Source organism: Salarias fasciatus, chromosome 2 (genome assembly GCF_902148845.1).
Source record: "Salarias fasciatus chromosome 2, fSalaFa1.1, whole genome shotgun sequence".
Classification (NCBI taxonomy): Eukaryota; Metazoa; Chordata; class Actinopteri; order Blenniiformes; family Blenniidae; genus Salarias; species Salarias fasciatus.
In genome coordinates this window covers 16,781,154-16,792,816 of record NC_043746.1, presented here as the reverse complement: position 1 = coordinate 16,792,816, position 11,663 = coordinate 16,781,154, and the positions used below count along the sequence as shown (strand labels likewise).

At 41.7% G+C, this 11,663-nt stretch overlaps 2 protein-coding genes across 2 annotated transcripts; one reads left to right on the top strand and one right to left on the bottom strand.

Moving 5' to 3' along the window:
* Positions 1-1,430: 1,430 nt before the first annotated feature.
* On the bottom strand, positions 1,431-4,290 carry hs6st2 (heparan sulfate 6-O-sulfotransferase 2). The gene is made up of 2 exons (XM_030111236.1): positions 3,401-4,290; positions 1,431-2,599 (listed from the first exon to the last, which is right to left on the bottom strand). Exons 1-2 carry the CDS (start codon positions 3,973-3,975, stop codon positions 1,783-1,785), a joined length of 1,392 nt encoding a protein of 463 aa, XP_029967096.1. The 5' UTR covers positions 3,976-4,290; the 3' UTR covers positions 1,431-1,782.
* A 2,441-nt stretch (positions 4,291-6,731) lies between these two features.
* LOC115402759 (transmembrane protein 179) lies at positions 6,732-11,272 on the top strand. The gene is made up of 4 exons (XM_030111293.1): positions 6,732-7,178; positions 7,958-8,095; positions 8,444-8,522; positions 9,055-11,272. Exons 1-4 carry the CDS (start codon positions 6,856-6,858, stop codon positions 9,250-9,252), a joined length of 738 nt encoding a protein of 245 aa, XP_029967153.1. The 5' UTR covers positions 6,732-6,855; the 3' UTR covers positions 9,253-11,272.
* Positions 11,273-11,663: the final 391 nt, after the last annotated feature.

Here is an 11,663-nt window from a genome sequence, read left to right as displayed (position 1 = left end):
AAGAGTGAAGATATATCTATGCATATTGTACGTCGCTTATATTCAACACATGGTGGCCTCAAAGTGGAGCCACAGCATTTCAGTCCATAACAGGTCAAACACTTTTAACACAGTCACAAACACACCCGCGCTCACACCCGCGGGCAATTTAGAGTCACTAATTAACCTCAGACATGGTTTTGGACTTTACTCGGTTCATATTTTTTTGGGAGTTTTGCCAGTGCTGTTTCTCTGACACTTGTCTTTTTGTCAGCGTCTCCAAACCATAAAATATATAAACCACCACTCCCCCTCCCACAAAGTCCCTCCATCTCTTCCTGAGTCTCCTCTCCATCCAGTCCACCCTCAGTTCATTCATCTCCTATATGCTTATAAGCCACATCTTCAGGGAGGAATCCATCCTCTTCAAACATACTTATATTACGGTATTTCATTATTGAAACAACCTTGTCCTTATCATACTTGGTCAAAAACTAAAAATAATTTTAGCATAAGAAATATATTTAAAAGAAGCAAATAGAAAGATTTTGATACATAAACATGTTGCAGAATGGGCTATTGACCAAAATCATAGTTTCCCCCTTTACAAATTGAGCTACAATCGAACAACATCCTGTTATCGCTTAAATAACCTAAATATAAATTACTATGTACACCAGGTTTATATCACTCATGATTGCATAATATTTAATAAAAAAGCATGTTGTTTCTGTATCTGGAAAAATTGCAGGAACAGTGATTACTGAATAATTAAGACAACAACTGAAATAACTGGCAATACCTGTTGATATACAGTATAAACCCAGAAAAAGTGTATGTTTAGTTTTTAGTTTTGAAACCTTCCCACAAATAAATTCATCCACTCCGTCAATAGTATATAACCCAGCAGCCTAATAGTAAACATTTTTATTTTAAGTCACACTCCCGCTTTTGGCAGCTGTCTGAAAAGTTGACTGTAAACAAAGTAAACCAGAATTTTCAGTGTTTTGACATTTAAGTGTGAGACATTCATGTATGTGAAACTGAAAATGGTTTTAAATCAGGAACAAGCCACGAACTCACCTCAGTAGCTGCACAGGTCTGTTTTAAAGCTTGAGCGCCCCCTGCTGCTGTGGAAAAGGTTTGCAAGTGCAACACAAAAGCGTCCAGTCTTTTGTGTTCAATGTGAGATAAAAAAATAGACACACCTCACATGGAAAGAACAACAGAGTGACTCAAGTCATGTAAAAACATTTTTATATAAAAACAGATGGAATAAGTATTTTGCACAATTTTAGTAATTATCACTATACAATTGAGGTATCTATGAAAACTCCATTCCTTTGTGACTGAAAAACATCTTCACATTTTAAAATGTACACATTTGAGACAAGACAACAATTTGGCAAACATTAAAGACTGACACAAATAGCAGGGTTGTTTTCAGTACAAAAATGTTTTTTTTTTTTTTTGCTTATTTGAAAGCTGGAAAAACCCCAAAAGCTGCTTTTGTTCCAGGCGACAACACAAGTGATCACATGTGCTTAGAGTGTAGAAGAAGAGTGCGTGCGCCGTGAAAGTGTCATCACTGAAAAGGTAAAGGACTTCAAGTAGAAAAACACACTCATTATGAATGTCAGTTGTTTCAATGAAAATACAGTCAGTATAAATAAATTAAAAATAAGCTTAAAAAAAAATATGTGGAAAGGCATATTCTAATAAAATTTGGATTTAAGATATCAGCAAGGGCCAAAGTTGGCACACTTTGTATTAAGACAAACCAATCCCCATGTATGTCAGTCACTACCACTGCTCCACATTGTCCATGTAGTCCTCCTCGGGGCTGTTCTCATCCGGCCACCAGTCTGCAATTTCGGCCTCCAGAGTGTCTTCAGCACTGTTCTCCCTCTGCTGAACGTCAGATGCAGCAGGACGGCCGTTGGTCGTATGTGGCACCTCTACGGGTTTCGGCTGCCTGCCCTGCTTTGTGGCGAGTCGACCGCGGAGCCACCTCCTCTCCTGTTGTCGCCTCTCCCTGGCCTGCCTGTGCCTCAGCTGCCTCGCCACCTGGTAACGCTGCAGGAAAAGGTCGCGGGCGTACTCGTAAAACTCCACGTCGTACCGGTTCAGTTGGCGTATTTTGTGTTGGATGTCGAGAGGCACGTCTACACTGGACGCACGTGTGCCATTGAGCTGCGTGAAGGGATCAATGAACTCTAAGTTGAAGGTTCGCTCGAACAGGTACTGAGTCTTACGCTGGTACTCTGTGAGTCCAAAGAACGCCATGCTCCTCAGGTTGCGTTTGGCGCTCTCCAGAATCACAGCCCAGCGCTCCTCCTCGCTCATCGTAGAGACATTGTAGCATCCCACCAGGCTGAGGTCGGCAAGCATGCGAGTCTGACGGTTGTTGGCCAAGTTGTACGGGCAGTCCATGAACTCCTTCAAGGAGCAGCCTGACCAGTCATCGCCAGAATAACAGCTTGGCAGTTCTGACAGTGTCGGTGAGCGTCCATCACATACGTGTAAAGACGCCCTCCATGTAGCGCCTCGCTGCACATGTCTCCACTCGCTTAAGTAGCGTAAAACTGGATCTCTTAAAATGGTGATGTAGTGATAGTTCCTGTGGAGAAGAAAAAAAGACATTTTAAGTAAGACAACAAAAACTGTGTCAGCATTTCTCTGCTTGGGTTTAATATCACAGCAGTTCAAAGAAATATTTGCAAAAAACGATGAGTAACAATAATGGCTTGAACACAATAAACCTTAATACTGAGTGACTCTGTCAAGTAAATGAAAAAAACCTGCTTTGGCAAAGTTAAATTAGAAATCGCCTGACAAGGTTTTCATATGGTTTAGCTGCTGTTATTATGCAATGCAACCAACAGGGTATTTAATTTGTGTATATTTTGCTCTATTTCAGAGCTGATTTAATAGTGTGTATGTTTTCCTAAGTTTATAATAATGTACCTTATGTTCATGTGTTAACTTTTTACATTTGATTTGGTGTATTTGGTGAAGATGGAGAATTTAAGAAGCCAAATCAACTTGTCTGCTTGTGCAATGAGAGAATTACATTGGTTCACCACTAATTCCTATTTTGTGTTGCTTTGCTCTTGCAAAACAGGTATATGTATTTGGCTTGTGAAGATGGATCTGTTTCATCACTTTGAAACAATCATCACAATGCTATAGTATTTTTTTCTTAAATTAGATAGCGCAGAACACTAAAGATTTCATTTTAAAACATTCCTGTTTAGTTCTAGATCCCTTTTCATGAGGCTGATTTCTGTATAACTGTAAATCACTATATTTGTCCAAATGAGTTAAACATAAAACGGTGAGCAAAATAGCAGAGAAAAACAATACACTGGGTAAAACGACGTGTTTCAAAGCAGAAATACTGGGGAAAAAAGACAGCTACCTGGGCAGGTTACTGGGGGCTTCTCTGGAGTCCATGCGTGATGGAACACAGCTGGTCAGCTCCGTCCAGTCCGCATGAAGCCCGCAGCTCCAGCCGGTGGACAGGCGAGAAAACAGCCAGGTTTCCGTTTTACCTGGTCGGAAACAGGTACACCTTTTCTGGCCCGCGTGACACTCGCAGGGTCTCTCCAGGTGCATGTTTCGCACGAGGTGTCGGCCAAACGTGGTGCCGCCAGTCTTCTGGATGTGCAGGAAGACAATCACATCGTCTCCCTTGATGTTGAAATCCACGACGCGATTCAAGTCTTCCTTGGAGAAGTTGTAGCGGGGCACAAAGCGGGCCAGAGCGCCGTCTTCCGCGATGTACGGATCTTTAGGGGACCCGTCGTTGCTCTCGCCTCGTGCGGAACCAGATGTGAGACTGGCCAGGTTAAACCACGATCCCACCTGGAGCCGCGCGTGACACTTGGAATTGGTCGGGCACACGTACTGGATCGTAACAACGCCGAAGAGCAGCACCAGGAGCAGGACGACCGGGAGTCGGTGGCGACTGCTTCTGCAGCGTTTCCCAACCATCTTCCCCCCCGGACGGACAGAAACTCATCACTCAGGCCGTGCGGTCCTCCTGAAGCCCGAAGAGTAACGTGAGGGAGTCCGAGGGAAGAATGGAAAACAATAACAGTGCGGCTGTTAGCCACACACCGTTAGCCAGCCAGAAGTCAGGAAATCACGCGATGGGTTCCTGCAGTCCTCTCAGCAATCAAAGCAACAGCGCACGATTTCCAGTGAAATGGTTAAAAATGTCCGTGTAGCTGCTGATAGAAGCATGGAGACGTTATTTGTTAGCTCACTGCGCCGCTTGATTAGCGGGGATTCTTGACCTCTCCTCCCAGCAGCCACCGCGCTCGATCACAGAGAGCAGCACGTCACGGTGGACCGTCCCAGGCCAGGTACCATGGCAACGGCAAGGTGACGCTCAAACGTGACGTCGCCTGTGTGTGTGCGCGCTCTCATGCGTTTGCGTGTGAAAACAGAAAATAGATAACGATGCCATACTGTAAATTTCCTCTTCTTCTCTTGCTTTTATCCCATCACTGTCTGGAGTGCCTCAGGATCATCATGCCACTAGCTCAAATCTGATTTTGTTTTGTTTTGTTTTTTCTTGAAGGGCAGGGGGCCCGAGAGGTAAAGTCAGCCAACACGCCTCACATAATTAACTCTTTTTAGTTCCAAGTTATTCTGAGACAAATTTAAAACGACTGATTTGAATTGTGTATGTTTTGGTATCATTCTGCATTACATGGCAACTTTATGAGACTAATAATTCATGTTTGCTACATTTTTTAGGAGGGTATCTGATGATAAATTGGAAGGTCTAGACATCAATCTGGATAATTATCATTTTCCATGAACCATATCCATTCACTACCATTATTACTTCATCAAGGGGTCAGTATAAAGGGCACAATGAATGATGTCATGGTTGTGTGTATTATATATATACGTCCTGCATGTGTAAAGGTTCGCCCCATGAACTGACTAAATGGTTATTGTTAACTAAACTTTCCTCGTGTGAACATTTATGTAGGTTATTTTTGCTATTTGACACCATCATTGTGGTTTCCCACAGCCTTTCCAAGAATATGTAGAAATATATCGTTAAAAAAAACATCCATGCTTATTTTGTCTGAACTGGGGTGTTACACTAAACTATCTTTCAAAAAGATGATCTCAAACTTCAAGGAGGCAAATGTTTCATTAAAATATAATAACAATTTGATAGTTTGTCAACTAAGATATGTTCCACTTCCCATGGAACATGACTGCCACCTCTCATTGGGTGATAAGTGTTGAGTTTCCAAACACACCTCACTAACCATAGATAAATCCGGGCAAAGGAAGGTTTCACAAGAAAGTGTAATTAGTGTAATTTATTGAAGAGACTCATTGCTTTTTCTTTGATTCATTTCTCTCTGGGAGTAATGAATTATTTCTTTTCTTTTCTGTTCTTTTCTATTCTTTTCTATTTGAATGGCAGTTATCACATACAGAAGTTAGCAAACAAGAAAGTTGTGAATACAACTTATATGAAAAAAATTGGACTGGGTTATTGTCATAATGAAGATTGCATGTGTTTTGGAGGTTCAGAAGCATTTCATTTGGCAGTGAGTCTGCAAAAACTGTGTTGTGATCAACTTTAAAGAGTCAGTCTTCTGCTCCTGGGTGTACTCTGCCTCTGCTCAGGAAGGATCAGCAGGGATCAGCTCCTTTGTTTACTTTCTGTGTACTGTCTGTCGTCTCTCTGATGGAGTCAGCAGGGCTCAACACTACCTTTTTTGTTCATAAGCCACTGTCAATAGTGGCTCTCCAAAAGTCACTTGCTGCTCAACATTTACACAAGCTGCAACTTTGGATGGGAAATTAATTTAGTATCTGGTTAAAGTTGATAACTGCCATATGATTCATCCCCAAAGTCAGATTTACAACCCTTTTAAATGCTATTGATAGAAGGGAAAAAATTGTATTTTAGACATTAGCTTTTCCTATTAATATTTCAGTGTACTCTATTTTAATTTAAATGCAAAGCTCAAATACCACACATCTGAAGTTTAAAGAGATCTGAAATGCACAGCAATTCAGAAGGAAAACAGGGTAAACGAAAGTGGGAGTCTCAGTATAAACAAGTCAATAAGTATCGAGATAGATAGATAAATAGATAATGGTGAGATAAACATCTAAAAATAATGCAATAGAAAAAAACGACTACAACTGACATGATAAAAAGCAATTCATACAAGGTGGAAACCAATATTGTAAGTGATAGTAACTCCCTACTTTCTTTTTTCAGCTTCTATGCCTGTACATGTGTATGTATATGTATATAACTTGTTTTTGCTCAACTGAACCTGCTTTGTCGACACCTGTCTTAGTTTCAGAAAAACATTCCCTATAGGCTACTGGATTATTGTTCTTCAGTTTGTACTAGTACTGAGTGTGACAATGTGATGTTCTAAATATAATAAATACAGAATTGACGAGACTGGGACTTGGGACAGGCGTGAGTTTTATGTATACTTTTTGTGTTGATTTGTTGCGTGGGAAAGAATTATTTTTCTGGTGTTTTTAAAGTTTTTGTCTGCTGGGAATTGATCTATTTCAGTGAGAGTGGAGGTTAGGAGAGAGCCCAGCAGGGGGCAGCAGAGAGAGGCGAGCGCTCCATTCAGACAGTGCGGACTGGCTCCTCCTCCCGCCCCCCTCGCCCCCCCTGCTCCGCCCCCTCTGGCCCCTCCCCCTTCGGTCGTACGTGCGGTTCGTGAGCGTCTGACCCAAACCCACCCCGCAGACCGTCTCCACCCCGCGCGTGCACCGGGGGCGTTGTCGTGCGAAACCCACGGGGATGTGCTGAGGCGCTGTTCATCTCTGCTCGGTGTGGGACCCTCAAACTTCGGTTTTGTCATGGAGCTGGACCGGCGGCTGCTGCTGGCTCACTGCGCGGCTCACGCCCTCTCCATGGCGGCGGGCTTGCTGGTGGTCGTGCCGATGGCTCTCAACGGCTCTGCCTTCAAAGGCCGCTGCGCGCTCTTCTCCACCGGCTACTGGAGGACGGAGGAGCGGGCCGAGCTGAGCGGGCTGCCAGGCCAGGAGGACCGGCTGGTGGTGCAGCAGTGGGGCCCGCCGGCGGCGTGCCAGTTCGCCACGTTTGTGGGCATTTTCACGGTGCTGTACGGAGCTGCTCAGGGCTGGAGGTGCCTCTTCTATCTGCACGGACGGCACGATGAGTGAGCATTATTATTATATTATTATTATTAATATTATTATTTTTATTTATTTATTTATTTTTTGCTGCGGCTGTAGATCACGCAGTGTGATGCTGACCTACATTTCCTCCTGTCACTGCAGCAGGAGGCTGAGCTGTCTGAGCTGCCTCCACACTTCTAGTAGTTTCCACACCCACCATGCATCTGCAGCGTGCACATGTATATTTACACAGATCGAGGAATGTACTGGACATGACAAGTACAGTCATACTAACTTTAAAAACATTTGCAATTTTTTTATGTCAAACAGATTTTTTTTTTTTCAGTTTTGAAGCGATATTATTTATCACCCTAGTTTTTATATGTTATGATCTTCAAGTTGCAGTAATGGGCATATCCAGTATTCATGTGCCATCACAATGTACTACTTTTTGAATATACCTTTGTAAGCTTATTCCTGCTAAAAAATAAAAGTCGTGTTTGTGTGAATTTTATGTTGTAGCTTCAAAGGATTGTTGAATGATTATTTGCTAAGTTTATTCCTACCATGCATAATGTTAAAGCCTCATCTATTGTCTTATAACACCGTTTCCTTTGATTTTCCAGATCCATAATCTTTTAGTGATAAAGTTATTGTTGCATTATTAAAAAGCAGCTACTGAGGGAAGTTTGGCATGGTTACTGCTATTTAAGGATCTAGTGAAGGGGTTAAGATTCCTTCATGGCCTGCACACTGTTTTAGTGGTATGAAAAGCATTTGATGGTGTTTTTTTTGTGTGTGTGTGTGTGTTTCTGCACAGCACCCTGTTTTCATCCTTCCTCACAGTCCTGCTCAGTGTGTGTGTGCTCTTCCTCTCTGGAGGCTCCAGCGTCATCTTGTCTCTGGGACTCAGCTCCTGGTGCGACATCGTGACCGACAATAACGCTCGGCCTTACAGGTATCTGAGTGAAGATGAACTGCATGATGAAGTATTACTGGAGACTTTTTTGTCCCCCGATCTCCCACGTAGTTATGTTATAGATTTGCACCTTGACCATGAGAAGAAAACATATTTGTATTGTCACTGACTTACTGTCACTTGATGTGAATCATCAAGTAATTTCTCTCCTCTCATGGTTTGAATGATCATATATCACAAATGTATCGATCCACCCTCTTGTTTTTGTATTGATAAATGACTCAGGGTTTTTATTCATTTATCTCTTTATGTGTTTCTTCATAAGACAGCTGGTTGTTTCTGTGTGTCGTCATCTTTTCTAACCCTGTCGTGTCTGTCTGTGTTCAGCTGTATAGAGTCTCAGTCTGTTGCACTCAACCTGGACGTGGACACTTCATCTTTCTACACAGACCTCAGTTTGGCGCAGGTAGGGGTGCTCGAGAAAACACGCACACTGATATGCAACATGACAGCTAATTTAAATCTTTTGGTATCGTACTTGAAACGCAAAGCAAGTAAAGTGAATACTGACACCTGACTTAGTAGGCAGTTTATGAATAAGCCTCAACAATACTGAATGATCAGACTTTTCGCGAGTCAAAGACATTTGCTCAGCTGTATTCAGGTGTCACAGTTCGGTTGGTATTCTTAAAACGACTCCCGCTCCATGTAAACACCCTGTCTGATGTAATCCTGAATCAGAATGCTTGTGAGCTGGAGCAGATAAGTTTAATCTTATCTCTTGTACATGGAAACACACTCGGTGTGAGTCACACTGATGTGGCTGTGTTAGTGGTTTCTACTAGTCCCAGAAATAAATGTTTAAAAATGGATATTTTTCTCAAATTTTTATTACTCCTTGCATGTGTCATTGTTATTTGAATGGCTTTTGGAAGCTGGCTCTCTGTACTTGATACGTAAGTGTGGTGTTGATCGTCCTGCCGGCCCTGTGCTCTCAGGCGTCTCTGTGGTGCGTGACGGCTCTGTGGCTGGTTCAGTCCACCCTGGCCTTCCTGCGACTCTACCACTCGCACAGCCAGCACATCAGCGGCCGCTGCCTGCTCCGGGAGAAGGAGATGCTGCTAGGATACAGTACGTCGGACAGCGGCTCCCCCTCGCCTCCACACCCGCCAGCGACACTCAACTTCCTGATCTAACCCGCCACTCGCGTTTGCAAGTTGCCACACTGAACTCCACCCTTTTAAATTTCCACCTCCACCCTGCTAATGTTGCTTTTTGCTTTGACACAACTCTTGTGTAACAGAGAATAGATAGCGTCTGAACCGCAAAGTATTCAGAAACCGCAGCACAGACAATGTTGTTCAGTCTTCTTGCAGGAAGTGCATTTGACTAACACATCGAATTATTTATGCTTTTTACTGACCAGACTGTTTGTCTGCTTAGACGAAGTTATGTAATGACGGATGGACTGTAGTAAATTAGAAAACATGAGCGTCTCTTGTGACGTGAGATTGTTATCTGAGGAAGAGCCATGTGAACTCAGTTTATAACAGAGCCTTGTTTGTACAGTACAAAATCTTTAGACTCAAAGACAGAAAGTGAAAATGAAAAATAGATATGCTAATATTTTTTCCCCCTCAACTACAGGTAAAAATATACAATATCTGAAATAAAAGTAGCCCTCAGCTTGACATTTCTACTTTTTGAGGCAACAAATATAAATATTTCTCTGGAATAAGATCAAGGATGCTGCTCTTAATCTGCTTTATTTTCAATATTGTTATCCATACCAGACTTTTAGTTCCTGGTCTTGCCTTTTGTGAACTTAATGGTCAACTGAAGCTATTTCTTTCTCTAGATTTCCCTCTCTGTTAAATCTTGTTAGTCTTGCATGCTACACACAGTTTGATAAGTAAAGGGATTGTGTTTTCTGTGCATCACCGTACCAGTCCATTCAGGTAGATTCCACTTTTTGATCCTGAAAACTTTTAAGCTCTCTTAAATATAAACTAAAGAAACAAATTCTATTTTAAAAAGTGACATTAAATGTGCAGATATTTTTTGTGAAAGTGAAAAAGTTGTCAAAGAATAAACTACAATGCATGCAGTACATGCAGTAATAATCTATTTCAGTACAAAAACAAAGTATTTGTACTTTGTTTCATCTTATTAATAGTTTGTTAAGCTGTGAAGAAAAACTGTCCACTGAGACGCCCAAGAAACGAGCGTAGCAGGGAGGAGCTGTTCTGCTCCAGTGACGCTTCCTGAAAAAGGCAACAGCCTCTCCAAAGCTGAAACTGGGATTAAACTGAGTGCAGTTCAAAAGGGATGTTATCGGTACAGTTGCTTGGTTTTTTTTTGTTTTGTTTTTTTGTTTTTTTTTTTTGTTTTTGTTATTCTTTTGTCACCACAAGCAGCCCAATGATGTTTTTCTTTCTCCATCATCAGCCTGTTGTGATTATATATTTTAGGATGCATGTTCGTTTACATTTCTGCTGAGGTGTGACATTATGCACAGTGGATTCCTCATCAGGGAGAAGAACATGTAGGAAGATCCTGGTGCAGCACAGAGATGCTTTAACAGTGAAGCATGTGGTGAGAGTGTGACTGAGCCACCGTGTTTTGTGAAACAGACTCACTGTGTGAGCATGACCTCAATGTTCTGTTGTGTAACGGAAAAACCCGCTGCTGACCTCTCCTCTTGTGACGGGCTCTTTTTATTTTTTTCATGATGCTGTCGGTGTGGATGCAGCTGCTCTCTGTCGACCGTGAAGCAGTCAAATCTCAAATAATCAGGTCAGCTGTCAATGATCTTCGGGAGTTAATGTTGAGAGAAATTTCTGTGGAGCTCTGTGGGGTCAGTGACGAGGGAGAAGTGACAATCTTTGCTGAAGTTGTAAAACAAATGATGCAAAGTGGCGTACAAGCTTTCTGTTGTTGCCACTGCCCCGAGCAGCCGCGATGACGCACCGACAGCTGAGCAGAAAATCTGAAGTGAAGTAGAGGAGAGACGGCGTTGTCACTTGAATATGACTGTGATGTATGAAATGTTTTTGTACAGTAACTGTGCTCCTGATTTTTATTTACCTGTTATGTCTGTTTGTGTTCATTCACATTCATGTTTTTGTATTTGTCTTGTTTTAAAGAAATAACATGCTTCCCATTGAAAAAAGAAGACTGTCATTATTCCCACATAAAAAATCCATTCATACTTGACTTTTCATTCATAGAGTTTCCTTTTTTTCAATTCACAACTGCACACGAATGTATAGACACACATAGTTAAACAACAGATAAAACACACAATGGCCCACTGTGTAACTCATAATAAACCTTGCTTAATTTTTGCATATTCGTTTTTGAAAGTCGACAAATTCCAAAATACATCCACCAGCTAATATAACTTTTATTCGTATACACAATCTATGAAGAAGTAGCCTAATAGTAGTAGTTTTAGTCATATTTGAATTCATTATTTTGAAACTCAGATTCCTTGAAGTTGTAAAAAACGTTGTCTTTTTAACACTTTACTATATTACTTGTTAAAGCTTTTTGACAGTTTGACCTATTAAGAGTTGATGCTTAAATCATTTACAGCTTAAAATTT